The sequence below is a fragment of the Pezoporus occidentalis genome, unplaced genomic scaffold (genome assembly GCF_034315485.1).
Source record: "Pezoporus occidentalis ecotype Australia unplaced genomic scaffold, CSIRO_AGI_Poc_V1 ctg92, whole genome shotgun sequence".
Taxonomy (NCBI): Eukaryota; Metazoa; Chordata; class Aves; order Psittaciformes; family Psittacidae; genus Pezoporus; species Pezoporus occidentalis.
This window is the reverse complement of record NW_026916284.1, coordinates 2,084,227-2,107,490: the sequence shown is the minus strand read 5'-3', so window position 1 is coordinate 2,107,490 and position 23,264 is coordinate 2,084,227. Positions and strand designations below refer to the sequence as shown.

General features: G+C 45.7%; 1 protein-coding gene across 5 annotated transcripts in view; it reads left to right on the top strand.

The window, feature by feature from the left end:
- SRGAP2 (SLIT-ROBO Rho GTPase activating protein 2) overlaps positions 1 to 23,264 on the top strand; it is a 92,887-nt gene that overhangs the window by 49,634 nt on the left and 19,989 nt on the right. For 3 of the 5 annotated variants that reach the window (XM_062605406.1, XM_062605404.1, XM_062605407.1), the window contains 10 exons: positions 2,528 to 2,743; positions 3,180 to 3,308; positions 7,496 to 7,720; positions 9,152 to 9,253; positions 9,871 to 10,068; positions 14,772 to 14,856; positions 17,202 to 17,229; positions 18,795 to 18,825; positions 20,240 to 20,300; positions 21,818 to 21,895. In XM_062605406.1, coding sequence (XP_062461390.1) covers positions 2,528 to 2,743; positions 3,180 to 3,308; positions 7,496 to 7,720; positions 9,152 to 9,253; positions 9,871 to 10,068; positions 14,772 to 14,856; positions 17,202 to 17,229; positions 18,795 to 18,825; positions 20,240 to 20,300; positions 21,818 to 21,895 — 1,153 coding nt within the window. The other 2 variants (XM_062605405.1, XM_062605408.1) reach the window with 2 other exon arrangements.

The window sequence follows — 23,264 nt, the reverse complement described above, 5'->3', positions numbered from 1 at the left end:
TGTATGGACAGGCCAAGGGGAATGGCTTTAACCTGCCAGAGGGGAGACTGAGATGTGCTCTGGGGCAGAAGCTCTTCCCTGTGAGGGTGCTGAGGCGCTGGCACAGGGTGCCCAGAGAAGCTGTGGCTGCCCCATCCCTGGCAGTGCTCAAGGCCAGGTTGGACACAGGGGCTTGGAGCAAGCTGCTCCAGTGGAAGGTTTAAGCTCCCTTCAACCCAAACCATTCCATAATTAGAATTACTTCCAAATACACTGCAAGTCTTCAGCCCATGGTGCTGTGTGGTCTCTGTACAGAAGGCAGCACACGGCTTCAGCAGGGGGACCCACTGTGTTTGTTTGTTCCTCAGCTCTTTCAGCAAAACAGCTCCCTTCAGAGTCGTTCTCCTCCATCTGCGCTCTTTGCTTCCCGGTCTATCCGGAGACCTTGAGAACGAGGCACTGCCTCGGGAAGCAGAAGGAATGTGTGCATAAAAGCTCATATGCTGCTCCCGGCCGTCTCTGCTCACATGGATGAATGGAAAAGCCTGTTGCTTGATTAAATTCTTGCTTTCTGCAGCTGTTACTGAGCTGGTTCTCTTTGAAAAGCAGAACCCACACACGGTTTTGTTGCTCAAAATGTCCTTTTGTTTGTCCTTCCTTAACGATGCGTTGGGTCATTACACTGAGATACATTTCCTTTGCTCTGTCAAAGGATCCCAGCCTGGTTTGGATTGGAAGGGGCCTTAAAGCTCATCCAGCTCCAGCCCCTGACAGAGGCAGGGACACCTTCCACTTGAGCAGCTTGCTCCGAGCCCATCCAAAGGAGTAGCACAATCCCTGTTTTCAGGCAAAATGGATAGGGATGAGATCTTTAGTTTTCCTCCATAGATAAAGCCTAGAGGATTATAATGACCTGTAAGTTTTTGGTAGGAAGCATCCTGTGTCAGCCCATGACTGCGTTGTTGCCCTCAGCAGGCAGCTTGTGGGTGCCATGCAGCACCATCAGCAGGATAAAATCATTAAAACTGGGATTTCTCTCTCTGCTTCTCTTGTTTTCTGCCAGTTCCACTCTCAGTGATAGAGGAAAAGAAACTGCTTCGCCTCTATTATTATAACTGCCTGCTTTATAGTCTAAGCATATGCGGGAGCCCAAAGTGTGTGTGTGTAAATTATTCAGCGAGCCTCTCTCGAACACTGGCTGCGCTCCCATTCTCTTTCATGTTTAAATACAACGTCTCTTTGTATCTGAAAACCTTTGCTGATCACTGCGTGAAGGGAGAGCATGTGTCTTCCTTATGTGAAATCATGTTATGGTTCAACCTGAGGTGAAATAGGTGTAAATGGGGGTTCATCTGAAGTAATTGATTTGCAAGAGGGGGCTTTATGAACGCTGGAATGGCACTGTTGGGGTGTCTCTATGGAACTATGCATTCTGGGGGCCCCCTATAGAAATGCTGTCATCATGATGTTTGTTTAGGTATGTTAATTGAATTGCTTTGCATTGAGGGATGAAAGCTACTTGACATGTTATGTCCTTTGGTGTTTTTGTTCTGTTTCATTAACACAAAGCTAGACATGAATATCCTGTGACATGAAGGGGGAATATTCCTGTGACTGTACTTAAAAATATGTGCTATAATAAGAGTTGTCTATCCAGGATCCAGTACGCTTCTCCCTGAGCAACAGAACCACACTCTTTTAATACTATTTCCATTAGATAAGGTGAACAGAAGTACTTCTACATCTCCAATTGGATTTAAACAAATGGAACCTGAGCTGCTTTGGCAACCAGTATGTTCAGATTATTGATCTGCAGGACAGTTCCCTGGGATCTGGGATGTTTAAAGGCCTGATTCATCCAGGTGGAAGACTGACAGGCATTCCTTCTGCAGCCTTACCTGCTGATGAAAGCTGTCATTTCCCAACATTGGTATATAATTTCCCTTGAATAGTGAGGAAGCTGGGTTTAATCTGTATCTGGTTTTGGTTTCTATGCCTCCTTTATTGGATCATACAAGAAGGCGCATGCCAAATTGAAACAAAGAAGCAGCTGCAGCATCATCCACTTTGATTTCAGATTCATTCTGAGAGCCGCACTTCCACTCAGGCGTCTTCTGTCCTGCTTTGTTGAGACGGGACAACTCCCATTTTGCCAGTTGAGATATTTCTAACTCCCAGTTACCAACCAGATCTGGCTTGTTGGGCACTGTTTGAATGTGTTTGCTTAGTATGATATATAAACATGATGGGCATTTGTATGTAATATAAACGTGATGGGCAGCTGTTATGAAATAGGTATGTTAAAGAAATGTACAGTTTTGGGGGTGCATTGGCAAATATGCTGAAGCATGTGACCTCTTCCTTAGGATTTTGTCCTTCCTCACCTGTGAGCTTTCCAGATATATCATTCCTATTCTCCCTAAGGCTTGGTCACGCAGCTAAAGTAAGGCAGAATGCATGGGTGCCTAGTTTGGTGGTTAGGTAAACCCATTTCTTCCTCAGCAAATGGAACTGTGGAGCTCTGACTCTTAGCTGTCATTTTCTGCAGGTTATGAAGACCTACCATATGTACAACGCTGACAGCATCAGTGCTCAGAGCAAACTGAAAGAGGCGGAGAAGCAGGAGGAAAAGCAGATTGGGAAGTCGGTGAAGCAAGAGGACAAGCAGACACCGCGCTCCCCTGACTCAACCTCCAACGTCAAGTTTGAGGAGAAACATGTTCGACGGAGCTCTGTCAAGAAAATAGAGAAAATGAAGGAGAAGGTACTGCCCTGGTGCTTGTGTAGAGTGCCTGGGGAGGATGTAGGCTCTGAAAAGACCAAGTTTAGGCCTAGCTTCTGTTGGAGGAGGTGGGGTGCCTGCACCAGCCCTCAGACTACCTATGGGCTTCTATCAGCCACCGTGGTAGTGCTGGAGCTGGTTCATAAACCCATCTTGTTCCTTCATTCTAACCTCTGTCCTCCCCAGCCTGCAGCCCGTTTTAAGAGAAGACTTGAAGTGCAGAACTGTTTAGTGTAGTACTGCTTAAAACCATCCACATAATTAATCTAAGTCTTTGAGTCTTGATGAAATGGAATCCAAATGAAGAGAAACGTGTGAGCACAGTAAGATTGTGCAGTGTTCTCTGGTGCTCCTAAGAATGCTGCTACTCCTGCTACACCTCTTTATAACCCCTGTTCTGTTTGTGGTTCTCTTCTAGCGCCAAGCAAAGTACACAGAAAACAGACTGAAGGCTATTAAGGCAAGGAACGAGTACCTGCTGGCTCTGGAAGCCACCAATGCATCTGTATTCAAGTATTACATTCATGACCTATCTGATCTCATTGATGTAAGTGCGGCTGCTTGGGTGCCTGCAATGAGTATCATTGCCACTAACCTTCATGTGTCTTTCCTTCGTTCTTCAACATCTTCTACACTGGTACAGCTGGTAACCTCCGTACAGCACTGAAATGAGGATCATGGATGGGCAGCTTAGAGGGTAACAACAGGCATAACAGCAGGTCACTAAGCTGTTAAGTGAGCTTTTTGTCATTGAGTAACTCAGTTTTGTTGCACAGATAGAAACTCATGCAAGAAACCTGACACTGAAAAGTGCAGAAGGAGGACTTGCTTAGTTAACATGAAGCTCAGCTTCAGTATGGCATTTTTTATTTACTATTTTAAGCAGACAAGCAGAATTGTAACGCAGAGGCACATTTTCAAATAGAATGTTAACTGTAGAACTGGTAAAGCAGTTGGTAACAGAAACTGAGGACAGAAGCGTCTTCTAAAGCTACTTTTAACTTGTTTTGCAAAATTCCATCTATTTCAGGGCTAGTGCTTTCTCTAGCATATTTCACAAGAGGGATGAACCTCCCTGCTTTTTAGACCTCCTGTTCTGTGATACCTCAATCCACCAGTGATGGAGGTTCTGCTTGCCTCTGTTCACACAGAGAAATGAAGAAATTAACTGGCTATGGAAACCAGTCCCCTATTTCCTTAAGGATGCTCTCTGCAGAAACTGAGTAATGGAGCAGGAGGTTGTTCCCCAGCTACCTGCAAGCTCTTGTGTTCAGGGGATATCATACCTGCTTTTAGTGAAACACACAACACAAAACCCTCCTTTCACTGAGTAAAACCAACGAGGAATCCTGAGACATCTCACAGCTACATAACTCCCCTCTTCACTGGGCAGAACTGGAGTACCAGATGCACTGAACACCTTGTGTCTGGGTCACTGCCTGCTGCTTGCTCTTACTCTGCTTGCCAAGGACTGCTAGAGCCACTCGGCTGCAAAGCCTGGAGGGAGCTTGCCTTGTAGGAGGGGGAGGTAATGATAGAAGTGTCTCTAGACACAGGCAATAAAGAGCACTCAGATCATTATTAATTAGTCAGCTATTATCATAGCTAACAGTATATATAATGCATTTATTCAGCTGATCATAAAATGCCATGAAGTGCACTTCTCTGCTGGGTGTTTATTTAAGCCTGTCCTTTGGAGGTCAGGCTCCTCAGTACTGGATGGTTTGGGAAACACTGTTATTGTAAAGGGTCGTGCTTTGCACAATGGCTGTGCTGAAGAGGCCTGCTTGGTTTGTACCTGCTGCCTCTTCACACCTTTCAGACATCTGAATTGTGCCATTTGGTGACATACAGTAAAGAGTCTGCAGAACAATGTTTGATTCCTTTGATCCTGGTGGATCAAAAATTAACAGTTAGAACCAGTGATGGTTATCGGAAGCATCTGACTTAAAAATGTGATTTTAAAGCCAGCTTTTAATTCTCTTGCTTGATTTAATCCTTTGGTGATACTGCATCTTGAAATAGAATCTAAAAGCAATCTTCCGAGTTGCTTGCAAGTAGATTGTGTTTGGGCAAACAGCATTAAACTTGCCATGTTTGCACAGCCCATTGTGTGCTTCCAGTGTGCAGGGCAGGGTAGCAGTGAGTTAATTCTCCCTTGTGAGTTCAGAGCAAGAAATTGTTCCTGACATAGCCCAGTAGTTTTGAATTTCCTGACTTTGTGGACTGAGGCAGCTCTTTGATGCTAATGAAACATTACAGTAATGGGGAACTTTGGATTAACTCCTATTTATGAAAGGGTCACTAGGACAGAATCTAAAGAACATAAAACGTGGGGGGGATGGGGGGGTGAATCCTTATGGTCCTCTCCCTGGAGTAGGTTTACTATTGGTGTTTACTATTGGAGTTTCCTTTCCAAACATAAATTGCATTCCAAACCAAGAGGGCTCTTTCTTCTTAAATCTTCTGTTTGGGATGTGTTTGAAAGCTGCCAGCTGGCAAAGGGTTAATGATCTGTCCTGTTGGGAAGTGAATTTGAATGGGTTATCATTAAATTCTTATAAAAAATTGATTTCCTTGGAGAATGATTTCATCAAACATTTATATAACCCAGAAAAGGGATGGGGAGACTGAAACGTTTATGGATGTGGTACGTTAGCCTCTGAAAAATGTTCAAGTGAGGGAGTGGGCTGAGAAATGTTTTCTGGCACATGAAGCCAAATGTTTCAGTAACATAAAGCCAAAAGCTTTCGTGTGTTCATAGAATCCCAGCCTGGTTTGGGTGGTAAGGGACCTTAAAGCTCCTCCAGCTCCAGCCACGGGCAGGGACCCCTTCCACTGGAGCAGCTTGCTCCAAGCCCCTGTGTCCAACCTGGCCTTGAACACTGCCAGGGATGGGGCAGCCACAGCTTCTCTGGGCACCCTGTGCCAGCGCCTCAGCACCCTCACAGGGAAGAGCTTCTGCCTAAGAGCTCATCTCAGCCTCCCCTCTAGCAGGTTAAAGCCATTCCCCTGGGCCTGTCCCTACACCACTTGTCCAAAGCCCCTCTCCAAGGTTTCTTGGCTTAATGTAGTCCTGCTGCTCAGCAAGGTAGTGTGTAAAATATGAAGCCCCGTTTGACTTTCCAGTCCCACCAGTCACCTCCCCTTGTGCAGTGGATCAGCTTTGCCTCTTATGCAGATGTGTGCTGGAGGAGGGCGAGCACAGGGAGGACAAACTGCTTGCCCTGGGTGAGTGCAATGGTCTGGCCCACAGTGGGAGGGGAAGAGAAGGCACTGCTGCTGTTAAATCTGAACTGATCCTGATCCTGGCTGGCCTGTTGATCCATCTCAGTCTGGCTTTCCCCACATTACTGCAGAGAGCATCACTGTGATGTGCATGCAGAAGAGTGGCTGTCGATCCAAGACTGCCTCCACACGTGCACATTCTCAATCAGGCATCTTTTGTTGCTGGGGCTTTTTTGGGTCTGGTTTTTGTTCTTTCTGATTGAATATAATATCCTTTAATTCTCTGCCACCAGCCTAACCGGCAACTGCAGCTCTTTTTACCACCTGCCACAGCTGGTTGGCACAGGAGCCAGGCACCGAGCAGCATGTGGTGACAGCAATTCTGAGCAGGCAGGGAATGGTCTTCTCCCTCCCTCTTTCCTCCCCTTCCTTTTCTTTCTGCGTTTGCACACAATGACAGTGATGAGACCCAAATGATGGGCGAGGAGTTTTCATGTGAATTTTGCTTACAGAGCAGTGCAGCAATCAAGCAGATGGTCGCTTTCTTTCCTGTTGGATTGTCTCCTAGTGTATGTAATCTTGCTTGTAACTCCAAGAAGGTGGGCTTCTTGCTTGCTCCCTTTATTGGATGTCTGAAGAACTCGGGCTGGTTCTGATCCTAATGAAAAGCTCCTTTCTCCCTTCTGAAACGTGAAGAATTGGCTGCACAGCCACAGTGGAGATGAAGCTCCTGGATTGTCTTCCAGTGACATCATCCTGGTGTCACAGCCAGGAAATTCTTGACCACGACCACTTTCTGCTCGAGAGTTTTGCTCTTCTCTTTCACCCCAGCAGTGAAGTCAGCGCAGCCGCCTGCTCCTTGCTTTTTGGATGACTCTGCTCTTTATGCCTGTGATGTCCAGGTCATGTTCTTGCTGTCTGCAGTACACTGAATTAAGCAGCTTTCTGTTTCTTGGGTAGAAGTATTTAGATGCAGATCAACTTCTACAGATGATCCAAACCCTGTGGCTTGTTACTACAGTAGTACTTTAGTGCCTTGTTTTCCTCTTACTTGGAACAGTTTTGTGTCAGGATTTTGGATTATGTTCAGTGGGAATCAATGCCCCTAAAGTAAGGGTAGAATTTAAAGAAATAGGCTGCCATGTTATTGAACATAGCCACTTCCAGGGTGCTTTTGTTTAACACCATGAAATGAAGTCTTTACTACTCCATGACTGCAAACTGTTGTAAGTTTAAGCTGCTCTTGTCTTGGCACTAATTATAACATGATGTTGACATTTGATGTGGGCTTATAGGTTGAAAGTTCTGTTTAAGGCCTGCTCTTAGGACCCCCAGTCAAAGTGCCTCTGCAGTCAGTGAGTCATGTGGGACCGTGCTGGTACCCAGAAGATGATAAAACATCCACAACTTGCTATCCATTTCGATAACTTCTGACTTCAGAAGCTTTTTAATATCCATTGCAGGATTTCTTTGCTTATTCATATGGAATTGTGTGTGTTTTTCCAGCAGTGCTGTGACCTGGGATACCACGCTAGCCTCAACAGAGCCCTCAGGACATTCTTGTCTGCTGAGCTAAACCTGGAACAGTCAAAGCACGAGGGTCTGGATGCCATAGAAAACGCCGTGGAGAACCTGGATGCCAACAGTGATAAGCAGCGCCTGATGGAGATGTACAACAACGTCTTCTGTCCACCCATGAAGTTCGAGTTTCAGCCGCACATGGGTGACATGGTCAGTTTTTAGTCCTCCTCCAGCTCTAGCTCTGTAAACACTTCCACTTCTGCCTGTTTACTGCCCTTGTCTTTGATAGATAGACTCACTGCAAGGCCACCTGCTTGGCTCTGTTTTGAGGAGGATGAGAGAAGCTTTAGCTGATGTAAAGATTAAGCAAAGGCTCATGGCACAGATGTCAGAATATGGCTCTTACTTTTTGACTGTCAAAGCTACTGAAGCTGAAAATGCTTCATTAACTATTATACTTCATGGAGTGTAATACTACGTGTGGATAGGAAACAGTTTTAGCCTCTCATTCAACCCACAAGATTACCCCTTCCCCCCGAGACAAACTGAAGTTTGAGATTTGAAGAGGCAACAAGAAAAATGCTGGTTTTGGGAAGGATTTGAGTGTGGAATTGTAGAGTAGAAAAATTTACAATGGTGCTTTGTGCATCTTCCCTATGAGACAAAGCCGTCAGAGGATTTTAGGTTTTGGCAATGGAAATCTCTCTTTTTAGGTTTATCAAGATGTGGTTACTCTTCTGGGAGCTGTTTAAAGTCACACAAGCTGAAACCAGTTCTAAATGGGAACACATGTGCAATGCAGTAATTTAGGTCAATTGGTTGGATTTCTGGATTTTCCTCCTGAACACGGAGGAAGCACTGTCAGGTCTCTTGCAGCCAACCTCTTCTTCTGGGCTAAGAATTATAATCACTGCTTAAGGCTCCTCTTTGTCCCTTCTCCCTTAAGTGAAACCCTCAGACTGCAAATGACCTCTCTCAGTTGTTCTGTGCTTGGGAAGTATCCTCTAAGATCCTGGGGGGAAAAAGCATCACCTGCAGGCTGTCATGCACTTAACAGCTCCCATTCACTGGATCATTTGTCTTGGTTCTTCTCAAGGCCAAATGAGGGTTTATCAGTGCAGGCTGATGGCCTTGGTGCAATGGTCCTGCATATACCAGATTGAGTATGTGATGTTGTGTGATAAAACTCCAATTTCTGCCTTTAAAAAATAGCCTTATGCATGAATTGTGCCTGTTGCTGCAGTGTACAGGTAGTTGAGCTGAGCCTGCCCCAGGTTGCCTGGTTAATGCATTGAACCACGTTCTTCCTGATGTGCAATGGGATTTAGCCTAATATCTGTAATAAAGCACGTCAGGCTTCCAAAACACATGACAAGCTTATATGACTGCGAGTAGCTAATATTTTCTACTGCTTCTTTGATGTTCACATTCTCTCTCGCTCCCTTTTCAGCACACTCAGGAAGGGAAGTGCTATTTTTGAACATGGACCTTTTCCACTGGTTGAAATCCAGGGCTACGGAGTTCTAAATGAAGCACTTGGGGAGCTGTTTGCTTCTAATAATTGAATGAAGTAACTGCAGTGTTCCTGATTATGTGTTTCTTCCCCCTAGCACTCTAAAAGCAGTGCTCTTTCTCTTCCAGGAGTCGCAGCTATGTGCCCAGCAACCAGTCCAGAGTGAGTTAGTGCAGAGGTGCCAGCAATTGCAGTCTAGGTTATCGACGCTTAAGATTGAAAATGAAGAGGTGAGCTAATGAACCACAGATCAACAACCCTCTTACCACTTCCAGTGGGGAGTGGGGGCTGGGGGAGGAATAACCTTACTTGTGGCACACAGGATGCAAAACCAGTAATACCTGTTTATTAGTAGAACCATAAAATGGTTTGGGTTGGAAGGGACCTTAAAGTTCACCCAGTCCCAGCCCTCTGCCACGGGCAGGGACACCTTCCACTAGCTGCTCCAAGCCCCGTCTGGCCTAGCCTTGAACAGTGGCAGGTATGGGGCAGCCACAGCTTCTCTGGGCACCCTGTGCCAGCGCCTCAGCACCCTCACAGAAGAGCTTCTGCCTAAGAGCTCATCTCAGCCTCCCCTCAGGCAGGTTGAAGCCATTCCCCTTGGCCTGTCCCTACAGGCCCTTGTCCAAAGCCCCTCTCCAGGTTTCTTGTAGCCCCTTTAGGCACTGGAGCTGCTCTAAGGTCTCCCCTGAAGGAGCTTTTTCTTCTCCAGGCTGAACCAGCCCAGCTCTCTCAGCTGCTCCAGCCCTTGCAGCATCTAGTGAAACACTTTGGGGTACTTACTACCTCTGTGTTTTCTTGCAACACCCTATCCTCATTTTTGTGTACTCTGATTTCTGCTGGCCAGGTTAAGAAGACTATGGAAGCTACGCTCCAGACAATCCAGGATATAGTCACGATAGAGGACTTTGATGTCTCGGACTGCTTTCAGTACAGCAACTCCATGGAGTCTGTGAAATCCACCGTCTCGGAAACATTCATGAGCAAACCCAGCATTGCCAAGAGACGGGCCAACCAGCAGGAGACAGAGCAGTTCTACTTCACAGTAAGGAGTTAATTTGCAGTACAAGCACGTGTAATGTATTTAGAATTGCACTCACAAGAGAGTGCAAACTGATGCTATCGCCTTGCAAAAATGCTGCTGTGATTGATTTTTGGACAAGCAGGGTAAGTATCTTCGGGTTTAAAAGCGGGTGCTTTGAATTCTTGACAAAGAAACAGGGATCCCTTTGTTGATGCAAACTTAGGCTGTGGATAAATCATGTAAAATTTGATTTCTCCTGCATCTAAAAGGATTTGTGTGAGGGAGAGCCCAATAGCTTGTAAATATCAATTTCAGGAATAATACAAACTAAAGGAATGTTGAGCTCTTTCATTTTTTGTTGTTATCATCTTACAGTTTCAGCTCACATCAGCTTTTAATTGAGTCGATGCCTTTTTACAAGATGCTAAGAGCTTTTTAGATTGAATTTCATAACAGACTCTGTGTTTTTTATGCCTAAATTAGATTGATGTTGAACTGTTGAATTCATTTCCATTTAAAAGATGTTTCAAACCAGCAGATGAAGATCATACCTCTTACCCTGGTTACTTTGTCATTCCTTTGGGCATCTTTTGCTATATTTAATGCCCTTTACATTCCTCTTCCAAGAATGGTGTTACTTATTAGAAGCCTGAAATTTCTGTGCAGGTTAAACTCACTGACAGGATAGTCCCTGTCAGGCTTTGACTTAAATAAATGAAAAAGCCTTTGTAGAAGGTGAAGCTGGTTATTGAAACTGTGCAGAACGGAGCTGGCCATGGAAGCCCTCTCTAACCAGCCTAATCGGATGCTTGGTTGATTGATCTACTGCCCTTCATTAGGATTTCAAGCTTTGAATCTATAAGGAGCAGGTTGTTCAGTGTATGAGCAAACACTCCGATGATGTTAATGAGACTGGAGACAGAGCTGTGCAGTGATCTGGGCGAGGCATTCTTTGTGTGGGGGAAAAGCAAAGTGCAGTGCAGAACAGAGGTTTAAATCCCCTCATACCTTATGATGTGCTAAATGCTGAGGGATAAGAATGGAAAGGAAAATACTAGTTTGAAAGAATATTCTGTATTAGTGTGTACTGCACTGCTAGCAAGGCAGAGCTCATAGGTAAAGATAGTGATGCCACCATGGGGATTGAATTGAAGGAGTACTGCCTGTAGCATCTCTACGCTAGTATAATCTGTATTTCCACTAGAGGCATGTCACTGCATTCTGGTGCTGAGACTGCTCTGTTGTTAAGGCTTTGAAGGAAGATTTGTATTCAGAATAGAAGCTTAAACTTCCCTGTGTCAGTGAAAGGCATAGGAATGATGATTGACTTTGCACTGAGCTAATGCAGACAGCTGAAGCAAGGAGGTGACAGCGACTTCGGGGAGGCAAAGCTGGGGATGTGGCCTGGGTACCACTGCTGCGAAACCGGAGCCAGCATGAGGCTGTGATGGGTGTGGGAGGGTGCATAGGATCCCAGCCTGGTTTGGGTGGGAAGGGACCTTAAAGCTCCTCCAGCTCTAACCCTTGGCCATGGGCAGGGACCCCTTCCACTAGAGCAGCTTGCTCCAAGCCCCTGTGTCCAACCTGGCCTTGAGCACTGCCAGGGATGGGGCAGCCACAGCTTCTCTGGGCACCCTGTGCCAGCGCCTCAGCACCCTCACAGGGAAGAGCTTCTGCCTAAGATCTTACCTGAACTTCCCTGTTTAACAGTCTGGTTTGTGTTTGACTTCATTGTATATGCCACCTGGTCAGGGGTTCCCACTGCAAAAATACTGCAGTAGGTTTGGACTCAGAGAGGATGCCAAAGTTGCATGGCTGTGAGGAGCTGGTAGGTGCCAAATGCTCAGTTTTTAACAGCACCCCTTCCCCTCTTCATTTTTACACCACCAAAATAACATGATTTGAGGATATTTCTGCTGCTTTGCATCTGATTGTGCTTAGTCTGGCTCCAGCTGTGCTCTGCTAGAAATTAAATCCTTAGGAGTTCTCCTGGAGTTTGATTATTTTCTTCTTTTTTTACTGTTTTTATTAAGCCAGAAATCAAAAGCTAATGGCTCTTTAATTCACTGAAAACAGCCTGAAGCCTTATTTTAAAATGAGGGGTTTTTATTCATAAGCATACTTGTAACAGGCAGGGTACAGAATGTTAGGCATGAGGAAACAGAATGCATGAAATGCTGCACTGAGGGCTAGGAGCCTTCCCTTCTGCTCCCTTCTGACAATCCCTGGTACCCATCTGCAGGCAGGCAATGGTCTTCACATGACCACTACTGATGCCTCGGAGCCAGAGCCATCAGCCTGAGCATGGGCGAGTGCCAGAGTGTGCTCCGTTTAACTGATGGAGCAAAACACAGAGTTGGGGTTTGGGGAGCAGATCCTGCAGGGAAATGTCAAGAAATATGGTTAGGTTTTTTTGCCACAGTGATCATGTTTCCTGTTTTCTTCTAAAACAACAGAAAGTTGAATTATTAACTATAGGAAGTAGTAACTGTAGGAAGTGCTGAGACGCTCCAAAGGGACTTAATTCTTGTGACATTTTTCTTCCAGCGTTGTCAACCAAAGGGACATAAAACACAGACTTTGGCAGTTCATTAAAGGCCCAACACAGACATTTTTGTCAGTGCACACGACTGCTGCAGAGCTCGTGCTGGACACTTCCTTAGTTCCTGGAAGGTTCCTCCCACCCTCAGTGCTGCTGCTGGATATCAGAGAATCCCAACCTGGTTTGGGTTGAAAGGAGCTTAAAGCTCCTCCAGCTCCAACCCCTGCCACGGGCAGGGACCCCTTCCACTGGAGCAGCTTGCTCCAAGCCCCTGTGTCCAACCTGGCCTTGAACACTGCCAGGGATGGGGCAGCCACAGCTTCTCTGGGCACCCTGTGCCAGCGCCTCAGCACCCTCACAGGGAAGAGCTTCTGCCTAAGAGCTCAGCTCAGTCTCCCCTCTGGCAGGTTAAAGCCATTCCCCTTGGCCTGTCTCTACAGGCCCTTGTCCCAAGCCCCTCTCCAGGTTCCCTGCAGCCCCTTTAGGCACTGGAGCTGCTCTCAGGTCTCCCCTTCAGGAGCCTTCTCTTCTCCAGGCTGAACAAGTGATGGGAGATATGAAGGATCAAACCAGCTGTGGTTTTGGGTTGGCAGCTCAAGCAGAGGAGTGGTCCAAAGGCTGAGAAGACAAGTCAGCAGCCTGCACACAGCTGGGCTGCTTCTGGCTGCTTGGAGATGTGGCTGCTCCAGCCTTAAGGAGAGAGCAGAGCAGCAAAGTGATGAAGCTGTAACAGGTCTCCCTGGTGCCTTTTCCTCTCGAGGCTGAGCAACCCCAGCACGATGTGTATGTGTATATTCCATCACAGTTCTTCACATCTTGCATGGAGGCTGCTGTTATTAAGACCTGCATAGGACAAGCAGGGTCTGGGCACTCTCACTGCTAAAATACTGTTCTTCACCTCAGTCTAATTTGGCTATACTGGACCAGAACCCAAAGAAAATGGATGGATTTGGGGAAAGATGAAGACAGGAACGGGGACATTTCACTATTAAATGTGAATCCTTTCCTTGTGTTCATTTTGCTAGCTGAATGTTTCAAATAGCACAGGCCATTCTTTAGAATCAGGAGCTATTTGAAGAGTTCTGTTCTATGTATGTAAACGTGTCCTAATTATAATGTGGACAGCTACTGTACAGCAGTGTTTTATGCTCTGCAGCACCCTGGAGATAAATAATGCTGTTCTGAGCTGCAAAACAAGAGATGAAAGAGCTGTGAAAAAAAAAGAACCTCAAGCAATTGCAGAGCTGTGAAAAACCAGAAAGAAGGAAGGGGGGGGAAATGACTGCATGGCTGTGTAATGTTGCACCCGGAGAACAAATCTGAACCTCAATAATATCTGTATTTGTTTTGTCCCGTGCCCCCCCTGCAACCCTGGGTATCCTCCAGCGTGGAGGCAGACGCGCTATTTGACAAGTAAAGTGGGGTGAGGGAGGTTAAGTGAGAGAAGCAGCACAGTAGCAGCCTTTTAGTTTGTTAAAACAGATTGTTCATTCACTGCCCGTGACGCGCGAGGGAAGTGCATTCCCATTCCGCCCTGTCTGCAGGGGAGAGGCATGACAGCTTCTCGGATGGCTTGAAAAGATGCCAAACATTCAGCTGATTCCACAGTGAAACAATAGGAATTGCAGTGCAGATCTGGGTGGACTGAACTCCAGGTTTGCTGGAGAGCCCGGGAGGACTTGGTTCATCCTCTGCGCCCTAAATGTCAGTGTAATTCATAGGATCGTAGAATCACAGAATGGTTTGGGTTGGAAGGGACCTTAAAGCTCATCCATTCCAACCCCTGCCACAGGCAGGGACACCTTCCTCTAGAGCAGGGTACTGCAAGCCCTGTCCAACCCGGCCTTGAACACTGCCAGGGATGGGGCAGCCACAGCTTCTCTGGGCACCCTGTGCCAGTGCCTCAGCACCCTCACAGGGAAGAGCTTCCTTATATTTAACATAAATCTCCCCTGCTTGAACCCATCCCCTTATCCTATCGCTTCAGTCCTGATGAAGTGTCCCCTCCAGCATCCTTTTAAGCCCCTCTTCAGCTATTGGAAGGCGGCTATGAGGTCTCCACTTTACAGCTATGAGCTCTTCATTCTCTCTTCAGCATCATGTTCAGAATCCAGTAACCTAAAATGCAATCAAAGAAATTAATTTTCCACTCACAGTCTTGTTTTTTTTTCCACTTTCGCAGAAAATGAAGGAGTATCTGGAGGGCAGGAACCTGATAACGAAGCTCCAAGCCAAACACGACCTTCTTCAGAAGACCTTGGGAGAAAGTGAGTCCTGGTAGTGCTCATCACTGCTAGTAGCCAGGCTATTGCACTTACCCAGTTAGCGAGCCAAGTGCAGTGGGCTTGGATGTCTGATGCAAGGTGGCCATACTCGTGGTTTGTGAATTTGTCTTTCTGCTCTGCATGCTGGAGAAGCCAAATGAGCTCCGTGGCTGTTGGATTAATGGTGCACAGAAAATGCTTAATGAATCACTAATGGAAAGATGAAGCATGCACACACACACACACACACGTTCATCTTGTCCTCTCCCTGTACACGTGTGTGTTCTGCTTCTCACTTCATGATCTGTATCAGGGTAGACCTTGACATTTGCAGTTTACTGCTGGTTGAGCAGTATTGCAATGTTAGCCTGGGCAGAAGTTCTATTTGCATGGTAGTTCAGCTGCTTCTCACCTCTGTGGCTTCAATCCAGACCAAACCAGTGCATGTGAGCCCAGGCTTTTATTAGAAGAATCAAACACATTTCAGAGCATGTCAAAAATGTTGCCTGTCCAGAGGGCATTAGTCAAGGGGCAGCAGCCAGAACTGACTATGCATTTGCTGTTAGTGTCAGAACAAAGGCAGATTTCTTCCCCTTCATGGTATGGGCAGATCCTGTTGGCCAAACACACTTAAACTATGCATCCAAGTTTCCATAGAAACCTGCCTGCCTCGTATTTGCAGAGGAGAAGGTTTTAACAGTCTAAATGTCAGGTCAAAAGAGGGCTCAACTCATTCCTGGGTTGATGTGCTGGAGTGGGGCTCATGTTTTGATCTGGAACTTAACTGGACTCCCCGAGGTTTACGGTGTGCAAATCTTCTGAATGAAAACTTAAACAGCATGTGGCCTTTGAAGTGCTTTGCTTTCCCTTTAAAAATGCACTATAAACCCTGCAGTACTTATTGCTGCAGTCATTAAGAGTTTCATGTTTATCAGACCAAAAGCACAAGGTAAGGGATGTTGGCATCATTTTGAGCTTTATTGTTTAAAGCTGCTCATCTCTTCAGCTGTAGAAAGGGTGGCTGAAGCCAAAGATCTGTGTCCTTAGGGTATTTTGCTTTTGCTTCTAAATATCATCAAGTGACACCCAGGCTGCCCTGTGACTAATCACATTCCTGGATCATAGCTGACCTCTGCATACCGAGCCCTGTTTCCTCTTAACCTGCCTGCCCTTTGAATCCATCTCAAGCTGTGGTGGGGGAAAAGAAGAGGAAATTAAATGTGATTCCTGTATTGCAATGCAGATTTGAAGGCTGCTTCTGTTTTCATGTAGCTGCTTTGCAAATCAGAGCTTCCTCAGTCCCCCTGTGAAGGGACCCAGTGTGTGTCAGCGAGAGCTCACTTTGTCATCAGTGAGATCAAAGGGAGGTACATTACAGCTCCAAGCCCACATTAGCAGGTTAATGATACAAAGTGGGGACCGTGCCTAGACTTATCCATAAAATGCCCCTTAATTGGGAAATGGACAAATAAAATTCCCTTCACAAGTCCCCGGAGCATGATTAGAACCTTAGTGAAAAATGAGCTGCGTGTCCTCAGTCGCTGCAAAATGCATGGGTTTCTTCTAATTCTTCTTCTTCTTTGGCCCATCCTCAGGTGACATTTATTAGTCCTCTTGCAAATTACCTGGATCTAAAGATGACAAGTTCCAGTAATAAAAATAGCATCAAGTCTTCCTAGCTACAATAATTCTGTCCCTGCATACCGTACACATTTGTCACCCTTCTGTAGGAGCCCCTTGCTGTTGCCGTAGCCATGTCATTTTTATACATGAATATTCTATGATAGGAATGGGACAGGTGGCTGGAAATGCTGCTTTGGAATAACATTTTCCTGTCAATTATGCACTGTTTTGGCTCTACGTGGGGAGAGGAGAGTGGCTATCAAGATGCGTGCAGCTAATTGTCAGCCATCAGCAATTAGACGTTTCCCTCGTTCATTCTTCCAGCTCCCCAGGAGCAGGAAGGCAGCCGTAGGGAAGGGGGATTTTTAAGCTGTTGTAAATCAGTGTGGTTTCACTGATGATGATCTGCACCAGCAGAAGGCCTTGCCTGGACAATTCCCAATAGCACAAGTTTTCTGGGTCGCTTTCCTTGTGCTGTTATTAAAACGCTGCTGCATTAACAGGAGTCCTTAGCGTGGGGATGGGCTTCTGTGCTCTCCCCAGCAGTGCTCCTGCGGGGAGGAACCCCTGTCCAGCTCCCCAGAGATGCCTCCTCCCTTTCCAATGGCTTATCTCCTCCATCTCCAATGGCTTTTCTCCTCCATCTCCTTCCAAACCTGGCTTTGCAAAGCTGTAGAAAGTATTTTTTCCATTCCTAATGCTGTATTTCTTTGTCTTCTTACCAGGTCAACGGACTGACTGCTCCCTTGCCAGGTAGGTGTGGCTCAGGGGATGATGTTTTAAGGCCAAACTACCATTCTAGATCTATTACCAGCCCAGGATCTGTATCTGTTGGTTAAAAATACTTATTTAGCTAATATATAAGCAAGTCCCTGCTAGTTCATACAGCTTTGAATACCATCACAATTACTTGCGTCAGTGCAAGTAATCTTATGGATCTGTTTAGTAAGCTGTGGTTGGGTGAGTAAGGAGTATTTCTTTTGATGCAGAACCTGCTTAAGCACCTCCCCTTGCTTGTTGGGACCCTGGATTGCCATCTCCATGGCCTCCTCTGGACTGGCTTTAGCAGATCCACATCCCTAAACAAATTGGAAAGCTCTTCATCCCATTGACACTCCCTGGATTGTAGCACTGTAGAGGTTGTGGAGAATGGAACTTTTCGTTTATAATTAGCTCTAATCACAAAACCTTAACTAAGCTTCTTCTCATGGGCTTGTGCTAAATCATAACGAATCTCCATCTCCAAATTGATGGATTCCAGGAGCTCTGCTGGGCACGAGGAGCTGGAGCAGGGGCTGTGCATCATCCTGCCTTGTTAACAAAAGGAAGGTGATTGCTACCGATCTGGAGTCATTACTACTTTTCACATTCCTTCCAGCAAAGCAAAGCTGACAGGGCCTAATTAGAGCCTGACATCTGTAATAATAAAATATTATTCATCATGAAACACTTTTAAATAGCACAGAATCATTACTGCTAATAGCTTAAAAGAGACCTTATTGTCGGTGACAGCCCATGGAATCGCATTTCTTTCTCTTCATTCAGGTTTTGATTGGGATAAAAGGAATTTCCTCTGTATTAATACACTGTACAGCCTTTGAAAAAATCACACTTCTCATCACCTGATTTAGAATTCAGCATCCATCTACCCGAGCAGGGAACTGGCTTCAGTGCTACAATAGGGCCTCTCTCCTATTATCCCTCATGCTTCATTTTTACAAGCTACTCTAGGAATTTTCAACCCCAGTAATCGATTTGGAGGGAAGAATCCTGGCCAAGCATGGCTTATTTACCCTATTTTCTACAATTAATGTCTACCCACAAAAATAACTGAGACCACGATGGCTTAGCCTGGTTGGTGTGTGCTGTGTTTGAGGGTTCCCCAGTGGAAGCTGTTAGCAGCACTGGAGGAACCAGCCTGCTCCCACCTGCTTCTCCCCTCCATGGAGCAGCTCTTTTGGAGCACAGCTCTGAGCAACTGATAACAAACTCCATCTTCAACCAGGAGCCCTATGGGACAGGTTTACATGTGGTTGGAAATAGAATGTCGAGGGTAATCTTTTGTCAAAGCAGTGGACTGACTCCCTGGTGCCTATTCCAGGTTTTTAGTGATAGAAACTTACTTAAAATCTGTCTGAAATGCTGTGAATTGAATGAGACTAAGTCCTGTGGTTGACCTGTCTGTCTGGCTCCTTCCCTCCTCCAAAATACATGTGGTGTGGAATTCCGACCGGACAGATGGGGATGGTAGAGGATTATCTTGACTTTTCTCTTCTGTTTTTCCCTCCTGCACCCATGGGTGGTTCGGCTCTCCCCAGCGGCAGGCGCAGCTCCACCGTAAGGAAGCAGGTAACAAACATTTCCTCAAGTAACCAAGCAGGGATGTGTGTGCAGGGGAGGACAGAGGGAAAGCAAGCAAGTGCTTTTTATCCTTCCTCCCTCTCTTACATGAGTCATGGACTCATGGAATGGTTTGGGTTGGAAGGGACCTTAAAGCTCCTCCAGCTCCAACCCCTGCCACGGGCAGGGACCCCTTCCACTGGAGCAGCTTGCTCCAAGCCCCTGTGTCCAACCTGGCCTTGAGCACTGCCAGGGATGGGGCAGCCACAGCTTCTCTGGGCACCCTGTGCCAGCGCCTCAGCACCCTCACAGGGAAGAGCTTCTGCCTGAGAGCTCAGCTCAGTCTCCCCTCGGGCAGGTTCAAGCCATTCCCCCTTCTAGTAAGAAGCACTTACAGCAGGGATGCTTTGTTTCCCTGGCTGTGGTGGATAATCTGTTACTCTTCAGTACCTGATGAGCTCAAATGTGTTTCTTTGCGATAGGGAAAAAACCAAAGTATTTCTTCTTAATGCTGTAAAGATAAAATTTGGCTTGGAATTGTCTTTCATACAGTCTGTCTTGAGGGACTGCTTTGTACTTTTTAGGCTCTTTGTACACTGGAAATGAAGTAAGAGAGCAAGTTGCAGTTTTGATGTGCAGAGTCAGACCTTTCTCATTTATTAAGCTTAATTGTTGTCCCTAATTGCTCTAAAATGGTCCTTAGCTATGCTGAAAATGAATCCCGTGTGTGCTGTGATTGCCATTTCCACAGGTAGCTTTTGAGGTGTCTCAGGAGCATATTCTGCCTCTGGTTTGGAAACCTGAATTAGAAAGTGATGTTTTTGCAAACCCTGAACCCATAGCTCGCAGTAGCTTAATGGGGATTAATGGGGTTTTGGGATTGGCACCTAACATTTAGAACTGCTTGGAGAGGTTAATCTCTGCTGGGCACCCAGAATATGTGATTCTCTGCGAGTTCCTACTACAGAAACGGACACTTCAAGTATTAATCACATGGTAATTTTACTCACTGCCATCTGACCTTAAGCAGACTGCAGCAGTTCAGTTGCTGTTCCCCAAAATGGGAGGAATAACTGCAGCCACTGCAGAAATTCAGTTGTCTGGAAAGTAATCTGTGAGGCAGAGACCAGCAAAGTGTAAAGGCACATTTCCATCCTGAATCTTGTATAAGCTGGAAACGGGCCATCTAGAAGATGTTACTGCGCCGGGGCCTTGAACTGACAACTGTTTGCTGTGAGCAAGGACCTTATTGAATGGGTTGTGACGGCAGTCACTGCTGGGCTATTCACTAAACACATCTGGAACTGCCTGGAAGCAGAAGGTGGCAAATGAGAGGATGATTTTGCTTTCCATTCTTCTTCTTTTCTCCACGTTTACCATTGCTCTGCGTTCTGACTGCTCTTGTTTAAATCCTTCTCTCCAGGATTCCTCACAAGCCATTCCCCTGGTCGTGGAGAGCTGCATACGATTCATTAGCAGACACGGTGAGTTTATGGTCAAAGGGGATCCTTGAAAATGCTGTTCTTCCAGCAATATCCCTTTGCTTCTTGTAAAATAAGGTTCCCAGCCTCAGATACCACTCGTGCCTCACCACCGCTCACCTTGTTTTGAGCCCTGAAGTGTGGCCTTCAGCACCAGCAATCAATGCTTTTCTTAGAGGAGGAGGAACACACTGTAGGAGGTCAAGTAGTGAATTAATTGCTTGCTCATTGCCACAGTGAGATGATTTATACCTGTTTCCAAGGTTAACTTCACAGCCATGGATGCATAAAGATTTTATATGTTTATTGTAATTTGCTTTCATTTTTAATTGGTATAATTTGTTAGGAGCATGGAAATCAGCTATGAATTAACATATGTAGAAAGGGATGGAATTTATCTTCATTAAGCACAACAGAGTCAAGTACTGGGTCCCATTTCATTTTCCTTGTTTAATTACCAGATTAGAAACTCTAATCTCGAGTCCCATTCTCATCATCTTTACTTTAATCCTTCATTAAGGCCGTACTTGGACATTAGCTGGGAAAATCATTGAAACCACATTGCAGTGAGAACTGGGCATGACAAATGGGGCACGTTGGAAAAGACCTTTAACGTCATTAAGTCCAACCTTTACCCCAGGACTGCAAGGCCACCTCTAAACCAGGTCACTGAGGGCCTCCATCTACACATCAGGAGGTTTAGACTCTTATTCCTGGGTGAACTTCGTTGAGTCTGTGGGAAAATCTGCCTGATTCCTGCGCTGAGTGTCAGGTCATGGCACAGAGGTGCAGCTTGGACTTAGAAGGGGTGGGATTTTTATACCACAAGCCCGTGTTAGGCAGCAGCAGTGCTAAAGCTGCCTCACGCACGCACGCACGCTGCAGGAAGGAGCGTTGTTGGAGGTAGCCTGACTGACAATTGCAGTGTGTCGCTGGGTAGGTGTGGGATGAATGTCATTTTCCTTCTTGCTTCCCTGCACTTGGGGTTGTTTCTTTTCACTGTTGAGAGCAGCGTGTCGCAGCTGACCCCTTTATAACTGGGCTTTCTGATGTTGCTAATGCTTCCTTTTTAGCAGGAGTGGCTTAAAGACTCCCCTCGAAGCCTAGATAGGAGGTCAGGCTGGGGTAATTAAATGCTTCTGTTTCAAGTGGCTGATTTGCTCTGGGCCTTTGCAAAATAAGGTGCTTCCTTGTGTAGTTGGCCATATTTTACCTCTGGCTGATACACTGTTAGTTTATGACTTTCTGTGGGTTGTAAAATCCTTTGGGGACCCTTCAGGGCAGGAGATATCATGTGGCTGTTGGAACCCGGGTACTCTGTCAGGTTACAAAGAAGGGTTAATGTATTTTCTCTATATGCTGAGTTCTATTTTTACATATTCTGAACATGCCCGGACATACAAGGAAAATACGGTGGGTTTTTTGCCTGTGTTACTTATGCTTCCTTTCTCATCTAGGCTAATAGCTGATGAAGGTGCCAGTTTATCTTATCTTACTGTTATCAACATCTCATCTTACAGGTTTGCAGCATGAAGGAATATTCCGAGTGTCTGGGTCACAAGTTGAAGTGAATGACATAAAAAATGCATTTGAGAGAGGTAAGGTTGATCTGTTCCAATATCTGAGAAGTTATTGCCAAATGTGTGAATTTCTCCTAGAAAGGCCTGGTTTGAATGCAGCTTGTGAGATTTGCTTCCTTTGATTCTTGTGTTTCCTAAGTGAGCCCAGCCCAAACACCTCCCCAGTGCTCATTAACCTTGAACACTCACTTGTTTGGCATTATGCTTTATATCTTGTAGAGTGTCTGTATAATAAATGCTCTGAATTCAATCTTCTCTGGTGTCTGATAGCTTATTGATTATTTGTAACACGAAAGGCTATAGAGAATTTCATTATGGGGTGTAACTGCATTTCCCTACCCTCTCCCCCTGTTCTTTGCAAATAGGCTGGCTGCTGGAGGGGGGAATTTGATGTTTTCTGTGTTACTGAGGCACAGCTAAGCTACATTTATTCTAAATGTCAGCAAGGGAGAGAGTGCATTTCAAGACACAGTTAACCTGACACAGCTTTTAATAGATTGCATTTGGGATGTGAAGAACCATGCCCTACACAGGCAGAGAATGGCTGGGAGCCTCCAGACCCATCAGTTTCTGGCTGGGCAGGTTCAAGGGACTGGATCTTCAGGCAGTTCTCACAGCCTGCCTCCCCAGTCCTCCTTGGGTCACTGGAAACATCAGGACTTGTGTCAGTTCCCTGAATACATCACTAAAAAAGAGAGTTAGTGTATTCTGTGCTTGAGAGACAGGTTTTAATGAGGCATAGCAAGTTTATTTTGCTTTTAAGAAGAGAGGCATTTACTGAACAGTATGTGTGAAATGTGGCATCTCATTTCCCCTGTCTTCCTCTCCATCTACCTGAGAATGAAAATCCTCAAGACTAGGGAAAGCAGAATGTGTCTCATAAGCGGAAGGTGAAGGCTTTCTATCAGAGTCAGACCCCTTTTCACATTAAACCAATACCAGTCATTTTGGGAACGGAGGCAGTTGTTCCTGCACTAACATGCAGAAATAAAAAGGTGATGTTATATTTCTTTACTTCATCTTGCTTGTCTCCATAAAGCATGTGATATACAGAAGTGACAAAGCTAACAATAATGTCTCTGCAGTTTATTACTTCAGCCAGAACCCTTGGTGGCAGTTAATATCAAGGATAATGCTCGGGTTTGTAGTAGCCCATTTATTATCCGGTGTGTTACTAAGATAATAGGCAAGCTTTGGTAATTTCAGTCACATAATGGATATATATAGCTTCAATTTGAGGATTGCCCCATCATTAAATCTAATTATATCTGATAGGGAGTTTTCCCTAAGGAACAACCCCTTAAGTGGGCATCTTTTCTTTTGTAATCCAGACAAACTGTGGCATATCTGCAGCAACAAATTATCTGTCAGAAACACTCCCCCCCAC